At 44.0% G+C, this 20,348-nt stretch overlaps 1 protein-coding gene and 1 long non-coding RNA gene across 4 annotated transcripts in view; one reads left to right on the forward strand and one right to left on the reverse strand.

Moving 5' to 3' along the window:
• The window catches only part of l1cama (L1 cell adhesion molecule, paralog a), a 52,971-nt gene that overhangs the window by 23,842 nt on the left and 8,781 nt on the right, over positions 1 to 20,348 (forward strand). Inside the window, exons 5-14 of one of the 3 annotated variants that reach the window (XM_034696645.1) lie at positions 10,898 to 11,293; positions 12,547 to 12,561; positions 14,216 to 14,318; positions 14,908 to 15,110; positions 16,196 to 16,318; positions 16,751 to 16,921; positions 18,016 to 18,130; positions 18,492 to 18,676; positions 19,894 to 20,025; positions 20,113 to 20,259. In XM_034696645.1, coding sequence (XP_034552536.1) covers positions 11,164 to 11,293; positions 12,547 to 12,561; positions 14,216 to 14,318; positions 14,908 to 15,110; positions 16,196 to 16,318; positions 16,751 to 16,921; positions 18,016 to 18,130; positions 18,492 to 18,676; positions 19,894 to 20,025; positions 20,113 to 20,259 — 1,324 coding nt within the window. In that variant the 5' untranslated portion in view covers positions 10,898 to 11,163. Of the gene's footprint in view, positions 1 to 10,897; positions 11,294 to 12,546; positions 12,562 to 14,215; positions 14,319 to 14,907; positions 15,111 to 15,692; positions 15,851 to 16,195; positions 16,319 to 16,750; positions 16,922 to 18,015; positions 18,131 to 18,491; positions 18,677 to 19,893; positions 20,026 to 20,112; positions 20,260 to 20,348 lie in introns of those variants that run through there. The other 2 variants (XM_034696646.1, XM_034696647.1) reach the window with 2 other exon arrangements.
• On the reverse strand, positions 2,405 to 15,741 carry LOC117822043. Its single transcript, XR_004633113.1, has 3 exons — positions 15,650 to 15,741; positions 3,334 to 3,582; positions 2,405 to 3,203 (listed from the first exon to the last, which is right to left on the reverse strand). It is a non-coding gene; the product is annotated as an uncharacterized LOC117822043 (long non-coding RNA).

Genomic DNA, 20,348 nt, shown 5'->3' on the forward strand with positions numbered 1-20,348 from the left:
GCAAGAGAAGCTCTGCAAAACATTATTTATAGAGAGGAGATAAAACAGCATCCTGACTTTTTTTTTTGCTTATTCACTCTGTCTGCCTCCTGGAGTAGATAATATAACACCAGATATATTTGTCACTTCCTTTAAACGCCTGACGGGAGATGACGCACACGCACACAGACTCACACCGAGACAGCTGCAAACACGGGCGGGACAGAACAGGTTGTCAGTTGACTCTCTTTCATTTTGCGCCTCGCCTGAAAATTGCTGCGAGTTCCGGAAAATGTCACGTCCTTGATCTCTTTGCACCGCTACACACTAGTGCGTGGACGGGGCTCTGTGGCGACGTACTGGGAGGGGGGATTTTGCAGAGACGGGGGTCTACAGCTGAGACAGGGCTGCGTGCCTAAGATAACGCTGCAGCCTTTGATGGAGCCTGGCCCTCCTCTGTTGGAGAGCAAAAGCCGCTCCGCCTCAAATGGATCTCCACTGCGGACTCCATTGGTAATGATTGGATTTAGTTACGGAACAGAAATGGTTTGCCGATGATAATGATAACAGATGCGATGGGAGTTAGTCAGCCACTTAAGGTCGAGGGATTGTATCGATGCACTGCCAGACTGCAAATTTCCCCTTGGACTGGAAGGTCTCTCTCTCCCGGGCTTGATAAAAGTTGATGGCAGGGTTTGATAGAATGCTACCTGTAATTGCATTGTGTATGATATAGGTTGGTTGAACGTAATGAAGATGTAGTACAGCACAGATGGAGGACACTGTTCCACAGGCAACTTTCTATAAAGAAGGAGAAGAGGAAAACTAGGAGGTAGGGGTGGGGTGAATGAGTTCAGGGAGAGAGAAAGGGGAAGTTTCATACTGATATAAAGAGTGAGAGGCAATCAGCAGGGGGCAAAGAATAGAGAACTGAAGTGAAAGAGATAGAGGAGCGTAAATAAAATACTTTCTGCAAAGATGACAGTCGGGAAGGGGGAACTCTTTTAAGTGTTGGTAGCATGTAGACAGAAGAGGGGAACTGAAGACAGCAAGAGATGGAGAGAGAGTAAGGGATGGGGACTCAGGAGACAGGAGATGAAGGTAGAGACTATAAAGTTCAGATAGATGAGAGAGAGAGAGAGAGAGAGTATGGGGGGATGGGGTGAGGAGGATGAACATGTAGAAGGGGGAGGGGAGGGAAATATTTTCTGTGTGCAGCTGAACCGGAGTCAGGAGGTTGTCATGGTGATAGCAGGGTGAGAAAAGAAATGGGAGGCAGGGGTATTGACACCTAGGCCGAGACACTGGGTGGACATTTGTACACAAACACACACACACACACACACACACACACACACACACACACACACACACACACACACACACACACACACACACACACGCAAACAAACACTAAAACACACATTCACTCCCACAAGACAAACAAAATGAATCATGCATGATGATACTGACCTGTCACATCCTAAGTAAACACTCACACCTTTACACACTAACACACAAGTACACACCCAGGTGAAGCACAACAATAACCTTACACCATGTGTGAAGCTTAGCAGCCATATCACCATGCAAACTTTGTTTCCCAGGTCACTTTGCTGTCTTTCATTCCCCTTTACACTGATTTGAATGGCAGGCAAATTCCCTCAAACTGACTCATCTTGCCAGACAATCACCTAAACCAACCTTTGCTTTCTGCTGCTACACGCCTTTTTGTGTGTTTTGGGTGTGTGTGTAGGTTTGAGCAATGAATGTGCATTTTCATATTTCTGTACGTTGCTGTTTTTCCCGTGTGTGTTGATGACAGCGAGATGAGAGCAGCAGAAACATGATGAGGTATAGAGACAAACAGCAGCTCCAGCGAGGCATCTCTCCTTCTTGTATATTAAACATTTCTTTTTGTTTATTGATTTTTCAAACCAAACATGTACTGGATAAAGCTGCAGGACAAAAAAAAACATCTTAAGACTGCAGTTCTAGTGAAGAAATATTGAACACATCACTTTCTTTCATCCAGAGTTTTTAACACCAGAAGTTTTCAAAGTTCAGCCAATAAGTAAAGTGATTTAAAGAGATCACAATTTTCTTTGATTGACTATTTCTGCCTTCATTCACAACGATAAGTCTTCAATACTGGCTTGTCATCATTGTTCAGGGAAAGAAGGTGAAGGATTAAAACGATGCAGTGAAAGTGCAGCTCAGCAGGAAGCTGGAAAGATTTACATATTGGACAACAAATAAATCAATAACATTGCTTATTCAGAATGTAAGCACTTAAAATCAAACAAAGGAAGAGCTCCTGATGGTAGATTTGAATTCATTGTTCCACAGTTTATGAGCCTGTGATCATTTCCTTTTATTAATGTAGATCTAAGAAGGCTAGATCATCCTATTCTCTTACACTCTCATTCCTTTTCATCCACACACATCCCATTATCTTTCCGTTCCGTTTCCACCTGATAGGCATGTGCTAGCTGTTTAGGGACGGTGTATCTCCTTCCTCATCCCCAGAAGACCTTGGATTTGATTAGATGAGGAGCACTTAAGGGGATGTGCTGCTTCTGCAACTTTTTTAACAAAGTTAATGGGATTGCTAAGAAGCTGTTGTTTGCCCTGGTTAATCATTTTGAAGATATGAATCACAAGGTCCGGTGAGCTGTTTTGCCAAAAGTCTGTCTCTTGCATCTTTACAGTTAGCTTTCAACACCTGTTTGGTTATGCCTGTGTTTTTACAAGAGCTGCCTGGTTTGCCTGTGTTGTTACTTATTTGCAATTATTTCTATTTCTCTGTTGCATTGCTTGGATTGATAAAGAACTGTGTGCTTTTACAATCTGTGCAGGGGTTAGAGCACGTCTGATGTATGTTTTTATTTATGGACTCAGTGCTTTCATGTGGTACCCCTTCAGGTCTCAATAATTCCTGTGCCAGACTAGAAAAAAAAGCAAGCCTCTTTCCCACAGTCGTTGTGCCACTGGGGCTCTTCCATGCAAATACGTTAGCAAAGCACTATGTGTGACCTTGCCCTGCCAGCAGCTCATTTCCCTGAAGTGGTGGAAAAGACAGGATTACATCCATCCTAAGGAGACCTTGACAAATGTTTCTGACAAAGTAACTCTGAGCAAGCAGCCATCGGCAGGGTAACTCAGGGCCAGGAACACCTTTTTTTTTAAAGCATCATGTGAGCAATGAACCTGTGGTTGAGACCCTGTGAAATAGACAGATATCTCCTCATAGTCAGAGTCATGTTTTCAGGTCAATCAAACATGATTTTCATTATGTCTGTTCAGTAAAAGCACTATATTTTCTCTGTGACATGAAATTTCACAGTACCTAACCTGTTGTGATGGAGGTCGTAGGTCACATATACACACTCCGCCCCTCTCCTCAGGGTGTGGCGTGCCGATTCTCCCAGGGTAGACGACCAGTGTCCTTGCGTGTCACAAGAGCTGCAGGCAGCTGTGTCCTCCAACGCTATATGGGCCACTTATCACCTGGCCCAAGGGACCACTCCCTCCCCCTTCTCCTCCTTCTTCTCTCTGTCTGCCGAATGACTGAGTGTCCAGCCCCTCCTCAGACATCACTACCTGCAACAGCCAACACAAACCAACCACTGCCAGCACACTTGACTTGAAGTAGCCCTGACACACACGCACGCATGCACAGTCAAACGCACACATATGCTCCCTTTCATTCCGACACTTATCAGCTAACCTCAACAACAGGGTTCTCTTAAAGACTTATATTTCTCCTGATGATCAATATTGTATGTTTGCACAGCTGACTTGAATAACAATGAAGCCTGGCCTTTCAGTCACATTAATGCTTTTTTTTCTTCTTATATTTTGGGTATTGCTATTCAGGCATCTGCATCAGTGGCTGATTTCCCTCTGGTGCTGTTGCATACTGTGTGTGTTGTAATAACTGGTTTGACATCTCCAGCCGTGTTAAACTGCTGCATCTGATTGCAGGGCTACCACTGTCAGATCAGCTCCTTTTTTACTGGGCTGCCGGGCTCCAGTTTGATCCCCAAAGGCTTTACTAACACACTCCCATAAAACCTCCTTTCCAGCAGTCTGATCTCCCTTTAATTTCCTCTCTATGGAATGAATAACAGCACACAATGCGTTTACTGAAGGATCGCCACTGAGCCCCTCTTCCCAAACAGCATAAATATCCCGGCAAAGGTAAAGGGAAGGAAGACAGTGAAAGTGGCAGTGAAGGTCAAAATGCATGTTAGAAAAAAAAAAGACATCAGTGAGGCTTCTGGCTCCAGAGGAGCAGGAGAAAAGAGGAGAGGCTGACTGTGAGAGATAAAGAGGAGGGAAGGCAAGGAGAATAGGAGAGGGGAGGACACCTAAAAGGAAGCAAGGAAGGGGAGAGAGGGAAGGTCACTCCTAATAGCTTCTCCAAGTAATTTCATAATGTCATGATTGCTCCTATTTACGCAAGCAAACCCATTAACTTTGTACTCTATGAACACTATACCATTATGCCATAGAAGAGGTTCATGAGCTGCTTATGTTCATCTTGCATGTTCCTGCTGCACACATAGTGCATAACAATGTTCCTGCGCGGACGCGATGGGTGCACAGGGGGGTGTATGCATCGCATCTTATATCTTCTGCCTGACACACAGGGTGTGTCCATAATTACTGTGCTTTGTGCTGCAGGCACAGAATCTGAGTGATGCTGCTGCTAATGAAGCAAATGACGCCCAAAGGGGAGAGCCCAGCAATGTGTGATCGTTTATGCTCGTGTTTGTGTGAGCGTGTTTTTTTGTTTTATGATGCTAAACACATATGTTTCTCATTTAGTGTAAAGATGTAAAGAAAATATCTGTTTCCTTGTTGTTTGTGTTTCTTTTCCCAATGTGACTGTTTTCCTTCATGATGCATAATTACACAAATTGAAGGCAAATAGAAGAAGAAATTCAACATTGCAGCACAGCTACCATATTGTGATTATTTAACTGAGGAAAACAAAAGTGCACAGTGATGAACTTACCTAACCGAACACAAACTGCTCCCGTCCCTATGTATTTTTCTGTTTACTCATCGCCTGGCCATACTCCATTTCCTGTGACTAACTGACTGACAGGCAAGCCATAAGCAAATTAGCTTATCAATTGTGGTTTTAAGTGAGCAGCAGCTTACAAGCTTGAAGCAGAGACCTGGAGGCAGCACTCCATCTGCAGGACTGGATCCATTAGCTGACAGGAGAGATTAGCTGACCTGCTGACACACGGCCCGATCTTTTCTCGATACACAACAGCAACACACATGAATACACATGCACACAAACACACACATATGGGGAATCTGATACGCTATTACATCAGGGTAACACCCCTGTTTCTGATCGCTGCAGAGCTTTTACTGGTCAGTGATCCCATAACTGTATTTGCCTCTTCACATCTGTCTTTTACACTATTTTTTTAAAGCAATATTTTTCTTTGTGTTCCTTTCATCCTGCCTGTGCTTTTTTTCATTTTCTGTTCAATTTCTAGACTTTTAGTTGTTGACTTGTTGTCAACCCCCCTTTGATCTCCTGCAGATGCTGCCCTTCTTTTCCTTTCTCTGTTTTCTTTTCACTGTCACTCCATTCATCCATCCATCCATCCATCCATCCATCCATCCATCCATCCATCCATCCATCCATCCATCCATCCATCCATCCATCCATCCATCCATCCATCCACCTCTCCTCTCTTTCTCCAGCCACCACAGTCTTAATGAGTCCACTCCCTTCTCCTTGAATAATTCACCGCTTCTTTTATTCTACTATTCCCAATGTGTCTTACGGGGAAAAACATCAATAAATAAATCACGGCAGAGGTAGCTGCTCTTGAAGGAATGATTGTGTGCGTTTATTGATGTATAAAGGAGGAAGAGTGTGGAAATTTGTAATGGAGCGGAGGAATCATAAGTTGAGTGGCCACTTAAAGATTTCACATTGTGAATATTTGCAAGACTTCAACACTTTTTGCAAGGCTTGCATTTTGTGTGTCCACAGGCTTCTTTCAGTGTGTGTGCCTAGATGTAAAGACATTCAGTGTTTGTCCCTATACATGAATCTGAGTGTGCGTGTGTTTGAGGGGAAGCCTGTCAGTGTGCCAGTAAATGAGTGAGCATGTGTACGTGCGTGCGCATACGTAAGTGATACCGCAAACCTGTTAGTGTCCATGTGTGCGAATAACTGAATTTGTATGTACAAGGGCGGGATGCAGTGGAGACCCTGTTGTCATGGCAACCAGGAGGGAGAGAGAGAGAGAGAGATTGAGAGAGAGTGGGCGAGTGCCCTAACGGCTCCTCTGACAACCTTTCTTTTTTCCAGCTTTGTGTCACTCCAATTTTAACCCCTAACCTTTGACAGAACAAAGGTGGGGGAGGGGGTGTGGCCTCAGGAAGAGAAAAAGAGGCAGATATTGCGTGCAATATTTCGACGCTTTGACACAACTGGGAGTTTCAAAGCGTCCAACAGCCGGGCTTATGCTAATGGTGGTACTGATAAATGTGCTGTCTGTGTACACTGATCTAGATAGCTTGTAGCTCTTGCAGCTTTTTTTTTACAGCTGGCATATTTCCATTTTGAGTAATCCATAGATCATTGGCCCTGCAACACATGTTTGTTGCCTTTTAAACAAAGGGTACTGGCATGATGGAGATCTGAGCTCCCCACTGTGTTTGGAAGCCTCTTTTCCTTTAAAGATGCAAATATTGAATTAATCAGCCGCGTTGCCTATTGTCCAAGCTAGAGTGCTACCGCAGCAGTTTATTGAATTAATGGAGAGAAAAGTGGTGAGTGTAGAAAGGAGAGAGAGGGAGAGGGTGAGGGACAAGGAATGTTCTGTGAAAAGTGATCGAAGGGGAATTGAAGAAAGCTTTTAGTGTCAGATACCAAGGGGGCTGAGAGAGGAGGAAGAGACGACTGATAAAAAGGTGACAGGAAAATGGGTACATGTCGCTCTCGGAGCGTTCCTATTGAAAGGTTTGGCTCCTAAGTAGAAGCACTTTTTAAAAGTATGAGAAAGGGTAGTAAGAAATGCAATCTTCCCAGTGCTGAATGATTAAATACACCTCTGTGTTGAAAGTGAGTTGTGGAGCTGAGCCGGAACAGGTATTATTTCACATGATTTGTGGTATTTTTCTGCTGGAGCGACAAAGTGGGTCTGAGACTTGTCTCACTGCAACAGGCTCATGAATTACACATGACCCTGCAAGAGAGAGGAAGGAGGGAGGGAATGAAGGAGACAATCAGACAGACAGAGCAAAGACACCAGGTATAGCTGGACAGCATCTGTCTGGGACCAGACCAAATGTATGGTGAGGGGCTTGAATGAATTATGAATTTGGGTGAATTTAGGGCAAATTGTGCCGACAGGAAGGAGATTTTCTATGAATAATTCACTTTGTAGGGGGGCCTGATGATCCACCCCCCGCCAGCATCACCTTGTTTCTAGGACCCCCTCCTCACTTTGCCATTGACCCTTATAATCACTCACTGCTTCTGTCTTTAAGGCCCATCAGTCCATTTTTCTTAGTGAATGCTCTCATTATATATGTCTTAATCGCTCCATCTCTCTCTCGTCCCTCTGTCTGTCTCTTTTCAACCTGATGTTCTACCAGACAGATGCACCCTGGGGGGTAGTAGGGGGTAAAGGGGGGCATGTATTCATTTATTTTTCTCTCCCTCCTCCTTCCGTCCCATATCCTCTCCCCCTACACGTCTTCACAGCTGGAGGTAGTTAATATTTAAAAGCAAGGCATGACAGGACACAAGACCTGCAAACATGTTTGAACACACTCCAAAAAAAACATACACGTATGCTCACTCATAAACCTAATAGTGGAGTTTTCTTCATCAAAGTATCAGAATTTATGTTTGCATGTTTTAAAGTGTTGAAAGAAAATGCACCAGGCATGTAACCATACCACAGCTCCTCACACAGATATGTGAGGATAAAGTCCCTCATGTATATGTAGGCGGTTGGCATGAAGGGGATCAGAAAATGTGTGAAACTTAAAACATGATTTGACTCAAGAGGCTTGATGTGTGTGTTGCCCTTCCTTTACAAAAAGACAGTCTATTCAGCACTTGAAGTCCTTGGCAACACCCAACATGTCTACTTAATACTAATTACTACATTTTGCAGAGGAGGGAGGGTGCCGTTTTGGATCTAATGGATGGCAAGAGCAGTATACACCACAATGGTGCAGCAATTAAAGCCTACTAATGAAAACAACACTTACAGTATAATACGATGGTTTGACTTATTTATGTTTTAGCAGGCAAAACGCCTCAAAGCAGGAACTCATGAATAATTGAAGGGGTTGCAAAATTGACTCTTGATTTGCCTCGTTTGATACATGGCCTGTTGACGGCTAATTTTCTACACTCAGGCGTTCTTCTGGAAAAAGACAACCACGCCCTCAAACCTCAACACATGAACCACCCGCTCTGCAATCTCCCTGTGATTGAATGACTTTTAATGGCAACAGTTGACATCCCGGCGGCGATAATAGTTTTTAAAAGCACTCAGAAACACTCTGCCAGGTCATCTCAGCCCAGCTGCAAGCATCTATCCCAGGAGTGACCTTTGACCCTGTCCAATGAAGCAGGTAACAGGTCCGGGATTGGATCCGTGACAGCTGCTCTGCGGAAAGCTTAAAGATGTGAAATCAGGCATCTGCTTTGGTGTCAGTGTCCCTCACCCTTGTGATAATGGAGCGCCACAAGGCACCATGCCAGGCACACAGATAGGAAGTGTTTTTGTGTGTGTGTGTGTTTGTTAGTGTGTTAGACCACATCAGTGTGTGTTGTCAGCATATTTGGGTGGCTGGGTCAGCCTCATTACATGGCAACCTTCATGTCAAGTCTGCCTCTTTCTTTCAGGGTGTCTCCCTCTTCTTTCTCTCCCCCACACAGTCCCTCCTGTACACACCCCTCTCAACCCATTATAGTGTTCCCCTTTACTGCTCCTCTTCAACATGACCAGAATATTCTTTGGCTTGGTCTGCCTCCTGACTGAAGCCCACTGGACCATGCCTTTTCAACTGTCTGATTTCTTTTGTCAGACCACTGGAGGTGTGTGTGTCTGCCCGTCTGCCTCCCTTCCTTTCTGTCTGAGACTGGCGGCATGACAAGTTACAGAGCACCACATTGTTAGTCAGCGTCTTGCTTTAGTCAATGCCACTGCTTTGGATGTGACACTGTTAGCCAAGCTCCAACCTCAGATCACATTAACACCGGTACTAATTCCCTGACTAGTCCTGCTTCAACCACCTGCCTCTAATGGCATCTTGGAGGAGCTGTTTTAAGACCGGATCACCGTAATTGGCCCCCTGTCTCTAGAGAAAACAACCACTAAAGAAGCTGATAGAGGGAAAGCAAAAGAAGAAGAAGATGAAGAAAGAGAGAAAACTAGTGATGCACACTGATTGGAGGGGTATGCACGTGAGTGTGTGTGTATGTGTACACAAGTGGATGGAGAGGATTAGCGTCACAGCTGTCACCCTTTGTCATCCCTCCTACTCCTCTTCCCCTCGCTCCGCATCCCTCCACTCCTCTCATCACCTCTCATTCTTCCTCCTTCTCTCTGCCTCCTTTACCTCCCTCTCTCTTCTGAAAACCAACTTTTCCTTTTTATCTTAAAAGCCCTCTGTCTTCTCCCTCTCTGTTAGCTTGTTGTGCGTTTCTTCTTACAAAGCAAGTAAGTTAGTGTATGGCTCATTTAATCCTAATGCTGTTAGTTTAAACTGCCTTATTAAGAGCTCAGCTTTCGTTTGGTCTTTAATTGTATCTAATTGGGTTCTATTTATCTACTTAAATCCCACCTTCCTTTTTCTCTTTCCAAGATTTTGTTTGATACACTTTTTTACTGAGTAACATGGAAGGTTCCATGGTAATTAACAATCAAGCCATCAATCTCTCACTAGATAAAAGAAGATGAATGACAATCACAGCTCTCCATCCCCTCCACTCTTCCCCCATCATCTTCATCATGTCTCCTCCCCGACCTCCCTCGTACACTTTCCAAGGTCACCCATCCCTCCATTGTGGCATTGCCAACAAACAGCAGTGCACAGAGCCAAAACTCTTTAATCAGGCTGCCATTACTGCAGAGCTGCCAAACAAGCATCCTCCCTCTATTATCTTCATTTCCCTTTGTCTCGCATGTACGTCTTAACCATGGTGTGCTGTAACAGTTCTTTGTGTGTGATACTGAGCACTGTAAACAGTCAGCGGGCTGTGGGATGTAGTGTCGCGGGGGAGGACAGCCTGCATGTTGTGGTGAGGACCCAATCCAAGGGTACAGATGGAGAACGGATAGACTCCTATCAGGGGTGGCTTGCCTGACTCGCCAAGACTGATAGCATCTTTATTGTGCACTTATCACAGCACTGTCGCCCAAGTACAGTACACTGTGTCCAGATAGTGCAGACAAGACCAGACTAGTCAACCTAATTATCAGCTCTAGTTTGTCTGTCTTGTGAATCATCTGATTTTACACTTCATCAGTCTGCATTTGTACAGTATGTCCACAGCCCATCTGGATGCTGGGAGGCTCTATTGAGCTCCTTGTTGTGGTATTCTGTCCATCTGTCCTGCTGACTGGCCTTTCCATATGGGCCACTGGCCATGTTATAATCCAAATGGAGGGTTCTTTTGTCTTTTACAGGAACAGGTTCAGTGACAGGCATTGTAGGATTTGTTTTCTTCGCTGGGTTATGTATTGTTAAATCTTGATTGGTGTGTTAACTCCATGTCTCGGCCCATGTATAGGTCTGACCACATGGCGCAGGGTAATTTTTCTCCCATTCTGACACATGGCCCCGCTCTGCCCCTCCCTCATGCGCCTCTTGTCCACCACTCACCTCCCCCTCCTCTTTTATCTTTCAGAGAGGAGACCAGCAGGAGGGCGTGGACCTGACTTGAAGAAAGGAGAAAAAAATAAAAGGGAAGAGGAAAAGAAATAAGGAGACAACAAGAGGGACCAAAGACGTACAAGGCCTCCTGGAAAAAAAAAAAAAAACAGCCTCACACTTGCTCTGCACAAGTGTGTGTGTGTGTGTGTGTGTGTGTGTGTGTGTGTGTGTGAAGTGGCCCTCTGTGCATTTTACTGCACGTGTGTGTGAGCAGGTGGGACTTTGATGGGACAGTGAGCAATGCCTCACACACAGCGACAGCAGGTTGGCAGTAGGAGGCGGTGCTCCCCTCACCTCCCACACCTCCTCCTCCTCCTCTTTTCCTTTGCTGCCCAGCCCAGCCGAGCAGCCATACACATACCCCCCAACTGTGAGTACAGATTCATATCCTACATTTCCTAATATTACAGGCGGAATGCTTCCACAAGGTTCAAAGGTTCTATTTGTTGTGTTAATTACATTGTTGATTCATCAAAGCAGGCTAATAATGATCTTTCATCATAATTAATCAGAGTGAATCATCAGAGTGAACATGTGTTTCTCTTTCACTCACCCCAATATTCGGGGTTGGATTGCACTATTATACTGGATATTCAGTCCTGTCGGTTTTTCTTTTTCTGTGAGCGCTCATCTGGGCCTGTGGTGTGTCTAATTACTTTGTAATTGATCCCCTCATACTGCATTGATTAGTCCCTCTATTGATCTGGTTTCCTTGGCGAAAACCAGAATCTGATTGGGGGGTAATTTGATCAACAATTGAGTTATACAACAAAAATCCAGCAATGTTTTTCCTGACTAGGCCTCATTCCTTCCTCCTCCTTCTTGATGCAATATGTGGGCATTAGAAAAACAGCTAAGCCTGTGGCCCTGCAGGGAAATTGATCATCGTCTCCTCGGCTGTTGTGGGCCTGCCCACAGAGCTCAAATGAAGAGAGAAAGAGAGAAAAGGGAGAATATTGTTTTTCAGTGCTTGCCTTTGTTGTTCACTCTTTATCTAAGACTACTTGAAATGAGTCACAATCCTTCACCACCCACACACACATTTCAAGAGTGTATGTACAAACAAGCAATTACACACGCGTGGACACACATGCACTCATGCACGCATACGTTGATGAGATGCAGTAAATCTACAAATGTAATCCCCAAAAGGGGCGAGGTGACACAGAGGTGAGAGGGTCGAGGAGGATGAGGGGAGGATGATGAGGAGGAAAGGAGGAGGAGCAGGTCAAAGATGGAAAAGGTCAAGGTGTCCCCTGCCTTTCAATTAGTGAGCTTCAGCCATGTCGATGATGGGGATCGATAAAGGAGATACCTCAGAATCTATGACAGGGAGGTGCGAGTTAAAAGATACGCTCCATTACAGGACGTATCACACTGCTTTATCGTCCATGTATCATAATGGTTGTTCAATTATCAGTGAAAAATCTATGTCTCTCTATCAGGCTTTGTCGCTATATTGTTGTCTCTTTGTATCATTCAATCTCTCTTTCTATATCCTAATCTAACTCTATCTTTTTATTTGTTTTCCCTTAACTATGTCTGAGTACTTCTTGTTTACTGTAACTAAAACATTTTCCCCCTCATTGCCTCTTCTCTCTTGCCACCATGGCGGATTAACAGACCACATAAGTGATCGTAAGTGCTTTCAACTTTATTGACGTCTAACTGTCTTAATGCAGGTTCTGGCAAAGCTTTTTGTAAACACTTTCATTATGCCAAAGATGTTTTTTTCCTTCCTTATAGCTCCTGTTGCACAGTGATGCACTTAAATCCTGCAGCATTAGTCTGCATTTTCAGTGTTATGCTTGTGTGTGTGTGTGTACGTGTACACAGTGTCTTTGAGCTTGTGTTTGTGTCTTTGTATTCAATGATGTGGGTGTTGTACTGTACAGCAAAACAACACCTACATCAACATGCAATACAAACATGCACCTGTTTTTTGTTCTGTAAATGAGAGTGTGTCTAGCCTCACTGGCTCCCATTAGGTGAGATCACTGTGGGAGCATGGAGGACATTTAAGGAGCCGCTGTCTTCAAGGATGCAGCAGGGCTTTCAGATCAAAGACACAGCGGAATAAAGAGGAGTTAAAGCACTAAGCACCAGCTCCTCTCCTCCTCCTTAGCCAATAATGGAGCAGCGCCTGCAGCCCGAGCTCCAATTTGATCAGATGAGGAAATGGGCTTATTTCTTCTATCAGTGGGAATTCTTTCATTAAATTCCCTCAGCCACCCTATCCGTCTTTTTCTGCATCTCTGTGAATCTATCCCTTGTTTGTTTTTTCTATTTCTGTCTCCATTTTGCTCTGCTTCTCAGTTGCTCTGCATGTGCTCTCTCTTTGCTGCGCTTCCATCCATCTCCCCCTGTCCGCTCAGCTCCCCATCTCCTCTCATGCACTGCAGCCCTCCCTCACACCCCCCAACCCATTTACCCACATGATGTAAATTTACCTCTGAGTTGGGCTCTGTCTCTTCTCTTTAAAGTCAAAGACTCTATCCTACAAGTATCAAGCTGTGACCTCTATTCCACTGCAAACAGCCTGAGAGTATTTATTGAAGCTATACACAGAGAAGATTTAAATTTCTGTCTATAAGTATTTGAAAACAGAACATAAAAACTGGACATGGGTCATAAAGCATGTGGGGGCATCAAACATACCGGTTCAATATAGTAGTCACACCAAATCCCAGCATGCTTGTTTTTACAAGCTGTTATCAAGGCTTTGCTTTATAGCTATTATGGAAAGTGTTGACAGAGAAAGCAAAACCTCCTCTGCTGGTCATTACATTTTCCCCCCTTCGAAATCCCTGCTTCATTTCCCCACAGACTCCTCCCTCCCCTCCCTGTCTCTGAGTCTCACAGGGTGCACTGTGCTATGTATCTCTTTTGCATGAACTCTCGTTCTTACATTATGCTATCTCAATTTCCTCTCATCTCAACCCATTTTCTCTGCCTGCTCTCGTACTTCCACTCTTTTTCTCGGCCTACATTTCATCTCTTTCTCTGGGGAGTTTTTAAGTGATATTGACTGAATATACTTATCGGGAGCTGTTAAAGTAGGAAAATTAGAAGTATCTCTGTTTTTCTGTGCCAAAGAGGTCTGTGTGGTAGACCAGAATGATATATGTGTGTATGTCAAAGCTCAAGTTATTACTGCATGAAAGCAGGTCATGTGAAGAGTGCGGAATAAAGAACTGAGTGTGCATGTTTGTCTATTTAACTGTACAAGTGGGTAGATGCCTTACTTTTTATGTGCTAATAAACCAGTACCTCTGTTTTTGGTTTCTTGCAGTGAAAAGACCTCCAATGATCACCACACAGCCGGGGTCTGTTACGGTCTTTAGCGTTGAGGACCTCGTCATGAGCTGTGAAGCCAGCGGCAACCCTCCACCCATGTTAGTCAGCAAACACACACACACACACACTCACACACACACACACACACACACACACACACACACACACACACACACACACACACACACACACACACACACACACACACACACTGACACCTACAGTCTGGAGATGCTATATTAGTCACGGAGCAGTCTAGCCACCAGTTATCCTTTGAAACACCGAAGGACAGTGACCTTCCCTCTCCTTGTTCAGCTGACATCTTCACATTAGTATTACACGAATGCACAGATTCACCCAGTCAGAGCTCTCATTTCAACAAAGGATGAATGTCATTAAGCCCTCGAGCAATATTTCCAGAGTGTCTTAGCTTTCTCTGAAGTGGAAAACTGTTCCAGTTGCCAGGAAAAAGATGAATATCGCAATTACACAGCACCAGCCTGTCAGCCCCGCTGGGATATCACATCTCAATTTTGCAGCAAACCAATTGTGTCCTCAAATTCGGTGACATTTTAAGACTCTGCATTTGTTGAAAACTAATTTTTTTCAAACTCATGACATTTTTTAATTTGCTGTTTAAGCGTACACTCTGCCAGCTGTGTTACAGATTTTTTTCTCTCTGTTAAGTTTTCGATGGACAAAGGATGGAGAGAAGTTCGACCCGGGCTCTGACCCAGAGCTGAAGATGACAGAGCGCTCGGGCTCATCTGCATTTTACACACTCAGTAACACTATGGAGACTTTGAAGCAGTACCCAGGCAAATATGTCTGCTACGCATCCAACGAGCTGGGGACCGCTGTCTCTAATGAGGCCACGCTGGAGATTGATGGTAAGGAAACACCAACGGCTGATTATTCCTAAAGTTACAAGTGATCAGATGTGAAGAAAGGGTCTTTCAATTTTGTTTGATGATTTGAATATTCAAATTCTTTAATCTTCAGTTGATATATGCTGTTGTGAAATTGTTGGGCTTCAGCCTGGAGAGATGAGTCACACCGTTTTAAGTGGTAAAAAGATAATCAAGCCTCCCCTGATGTGTTTTCATAAAGTGCACCACATCAGAAGAGCCACGTGTCTTTTATAGATGTCAGTGTCGGTGCCATCGCTCCCGTAAATGCCTTTAAGGTCCAGATTAAAAGCGAGCTGCGTTGTTGTTGGTTTTATCAGCAATAACAGAGCGGTTTACAAAGATATAAGAGGAGCAGGCGTATAAACCTTTACCTCGCCCTGCTTTACAGAGAGCTCATTTGTCAGCAGATGGAGGCTCACACCGAGCACTCCCGGTACCGCCACCCAGAACATAATTACATGCAATAACATGATAATCAGCATACACTAACATACACACACTCATTTACACACACTTACACACGTTGCCCCTAAGGCAAAAGTAAAGAGCACCTCGGCGTATCCATCCACCTGTGTGACTGGCTCTCTCCTGGGCGACCTCCTTCCTTCACTGTTTCCCTGACAACGGTTTCCCCAGAAACGCTCTTGAGTTGATGTCATGTGAAGCCCTCTTCAGTTGCTCCTGTGGGGTTATCAACAATGAGCAGGGGGGAGGAGGGGGTAAAGCAAACATATATGATACTTGAATCATTCTTTTACAAGTCAAAAGGCTTTTCTCCTCAAACCTTCAGAAGTTCCTCAAACAGGGCTTTGGAAGAGATACTCCTTATCCAGTTTATGTGTGTGTGTGTGTGTGTGTGTGTGTGTGTGTGTGTGTGTGTGTGTGTGTGTGTGTGTGTGTGTGTGTGTGTGTGTGTGTGTGTGTGTGTGTGTGTGTGTGTGTGTGTGTGTGTGTGTGTGTGTGTTTAAGGCGTCTGGCTCTGTGGTTTGCCTCAGATAATGTGCACTTGTTTGTATGTGTACAGACTAACAGGCATGTCTCTGTCCTCACTTGCCTCCCTTTAGCTCCCCCGACCCAACAGAAAGAGAAAAGGATTACCGTCAAGTCTGAGGAAGGTTCCAGTATTGTCCTGAAGTGTAACCCTCCGCAGAGCTCCATGGAGCCAATCATCCACTGGATGGACTTGGGTGAGTACATTACCCTTCCATCTCCTTCCATTACATCCTTCCTGTCTCCTCAATGAAGCGGCCATTTGGACCACTTATCGATCTTTTTGCTTTTCACTCTCATCTCATCCTAGAGAAGCGGTCACTCATACATATGATCTTTTTTCTTTTCTTTCTTCATATTCAAAATACATCTTTATGCATTTATCTATGATTTAACATGTTTTAAAAACATCCATAGTACCTCTTTTTTCTATTTTTGCCCACATTCTTGACGTCTCTTTATCATGATTTTATCACATCCCTGCCCTCCCTCCTCTGTTTCTCTCACTACTTAACTCTGCTGCTAAGCTTCTCTTCTCTCCTCTCATTTGTTTCTCTTTTTTCCTCCACTGCCTCTTTGTGTCATAATTGTGTCTCTCCTTCTCTTTCTCATGTCCTCTCTCTCTACAGGGCTACACCACATCCAGCTGAATGATCGGGTGGTGGTGGGAAAGGATGGCAACCTATACTTTGCCCATCTAACATCTGAGGACAACAGGGATGACTACACCTGCAATGTCCAGTACCTGGCAACACGCACCATTCTGGCAAAGGAACCCATCACTCTGATTGTCGCCGCCTGTGAGTTTAGCTCAACTAAACAAAATTCATCTTAGACTACTTTTATTAGGACACATTGGGAGGACAGTGTAGTTAGTCCCACCATTAACTGTACTACCTGATATAAGGAAAGACAAACACGACAGCTCTTTAGAATATAACCATAAAAATTTGTTTTGATGGCCGACAGGAATCATGCAACGATTGCCATTCAAGAAGGTCCTGCTTCTCCTCGCTCCCTTAAAATACAGAAGATATTTTCCCACTTATTACTCTTTTGTAGACATTTAGATATGTTTCTGGTTCAGAGATGACTGCCTGTTAGACTTCTGCCGCCAGCTCAGCAAAATGGAGATTAATGGGCCTTTTTTTCAGCCCTGCTCATAGCACTGATAAATTACATTTCAAATTTTCCAGCACATTCATCTCCCCATAGAAACTCTTGACAGAACTCGTGTCCAACATTTCCAAGGCACAATTTTCTGGTGTAAAAAAGTTTGAATTAGGTTGCAGCCACAATGTCAGCCCTGTGAAGTTTCTCACAGTGGTGAATAGAGTTCAGCACTTTACAAATCATACTCATAAAGAACTTAAAAATCAGCCTTATTTTTTTTTTTATCTCTGCTTCTTTATCTATTCTGACTCTTTGAAATTGACATGCAGAAAAATAAATACTCAGCATGACAAGTATACAGTTTTCAGAGAACCGCTGAGGCTGGATAGTTAAACCAAAGTCATCTCCCCCCATGTGGTAGCATGTTGCTGACCTAAGCAGTAGCTTGTCCGGTAGACGGCCCAAGGGCCAGTGGGAGGCCCATCACCTCCTTAGGCCAGCGGTAATGAGATGCAGCTCACACTGAGATGTGGCTGCCAGCATCTGTGGCCCGACTAGAGGTCAGAGAGATGAGCACATGTTAACACAAGACCTCTGTGTGTGTGTAGAAAAACTGTATGTCAGTGTGTTCTTTTGCTCCACATGATTCCACGCCCTACATCCGTGTGTGTGTGCATATGTGTGTGTCAGTCTGTAAAGTGGCTGCTGTCAGGAACACATTACCTGTACATATGTATGAATCTTTCTCCTCGTCTTTACATTTCCTTCTCTCTTACTCCAGCTAACTCTGTGCTGCGGAACAGGAGGCCCCACATGATGAGACCTACTGGAGCTAAAAGTGAATACCATGCTCTCCGGGGCCAGACCCTAGAGCTGGAGTGCATCGTCCAAGGCCTGTGAGTGTGTGTGTGTGTGTGTTTGTGTATATGTGCGTGTTTCTGCCACCATCAATCACGCCTTTTGAGCCACTCCTTTTAATCAATCTCACCTGCCTCTTATCCATCACTCTTTCCTCGTTCTACCCCCCAACTCTCTCTTTATTTCATGATCTATCATGTTTTGCCTCTTGCCTTTGGTGCCTCCTGCTGCTTTCTTATTTTTACGTACTTGTTCTCTTTTCCTGCATGATTGTTTTCTTGTCCTGCCGTCTTCATTTTACTTTCACACAACGTTTCTTGTTTCCTTCTCTCCTCTCCCTTTTGTGTATTCCCCTTTCCTCTGTTGTGTTCCTCATCCTTCCTTCTCTCCTTTTTTCAGTCCAACTCCAACAGTGTCATGGGTGAGGAAGGACGGCGAGCTCTCAGAATCCCGGACGGTTAAAGATATGCATGACCGTCGGCTGCGCTTCAGTAACATTTCAGAGAGTGATGCGGGCGAGTACCAGTGTATAGCTGAGAACTCCCAAGGGAAGGCCACACACACTTACATGGTGGCTGTTGATGGTACTTGGTTTTTTTTTAATCATGTATGCATTTTGCATCTTGAACAAGGACAGTTTGAGCATGAACTGTGAATTGTATTGTGTCAGAATAAGTCATTTTGAACGCAAGGCTTCCAGAAATAATTGAAGAGTCAGACAACACTGCATTAGTCAGGAGAGGTGTAGCAAAGGCAGAGACATCTGAGTTTAGTCCCTTTTATCTACCAGTCGCCTGCCCTCCTGTAATGAAACTTAAAGACACCTTTTGTTTGGTTCGGGCTTAAATAGCAGTAACATCCTATAAAAAAATGATTGCCATTGTTTGAAGTTTCTGTGGGTTCCACTGAATGAAGCCTTAGTTTTGAATGCCTCAAAAATCCCTTTCTTGAATTTCCCTCGAAAAAGAACTCAACAAGACCACGCGATAAAAGTTTAAGCTGTTTACTTAAATCAAAAATAAAATAAATACAGAAAGGTGTCCATTTTCCTTGTTTTTATCCACAAAATCCCTAAAGAAACTAAGAGAGAGAGAGAGAGAGAGAGAGAGAGAGAGATATCCAAACTCGGGTGGCTCCTCTCTCTCCTGGCCTAACTGCTACCTCATTAATTAAAAAAACTAAACTTCTATGGAGATCATCAAGGGGGGCGGGGTTACAGCATGCATGATTCAGCCACCCTTCCAATACATGACATTCTATGTCACATATCCAAAAACCTTTTAATATTATGAGAAAATACTTAAAGTATAATAAAATTTTACCTTTTACAAAACCTCCTGTAAATGTATGTATTTATCCTTATCATTACAGATTAACTATCTATGTAAATTACTACTTTGCACATGAACTTAAATTATTACAACATCATGAACTGCTTTTAGGCTCCTCCAGTTTCTATGTAAAAAACAACAACTAGTTTTCTTATCCAAAGCTGAGACCTCAGGTTGATGTCAATTGAGCTGTTTTCCCTCCTAAAAGTGAAGAAGAAATCAGCTGTAGCATCCTGAGCAGAGCGCCCTGTTTATACCAAGTGGACCTTGACTCATGAAATTGATTGAGTGCCCTTTAAGAGAACAGTTTGGAAATGAGATGCTTTCTTTTTGAGACTTTGTTGACTTGTAAGTTGTGACCCATCAATCTCGACACATCATTCTCACTTAAACTCTGGTGTTGAGGTTGGATATTGAAATTTGATGTTCTGCTTGCAGTGTGTGTAATTCATATTTTATGGCCTTTGTAGCGGCTCCCTTCTGGATCAAAGAGCCTGTCAGTCAGTTATATGCTCCAGGTGAGACTGTCAGACTAGACTGCACGGCGGACGGCATCCCCTCTCCTCTCATCAGCTGGACCATCAATGGGATCCCCCTCTCAGGTCAGTGCGTAGATCCATTTGAAAGTCCACACCTCACACAGATAATCAAACACTGAATACGTGCTGACTGTTTGTTTCCTTTTAAAGACATCGACAAGGACCCCAGACGTACTCTGACTACAGGTGGATCTCTAATCCTAAAGGATGTCAACTTTGAAGATACTGCCATCTACCAGTGTCGGGCCTCCAACAAGCATGGGACCATCCTCACCAACACTAACATCTATGTCTTTGGTGAGAGTTTATTTTTGTGCATGTCACATATTTAACTATGTGTGTGTTTACTTTTGTGTGTCTCATTTCTATGTGTGTGTGTTGTTTCA

This window comes from Notolabrus celidotus, chromosome 11 (assembly GCF_009762535.1).
Source record: "Notolabrus celidotus isolate fNotCel1 chromosome 11, fNotCel1.pri, whole genome shotgun sequence".
Taxonomy (NCBI): Eukaryota; Metazoa; Chordata; class Actinopteri; order Labriformes; family Labridae; genus Notolabrus; species Notolabrus celidotus.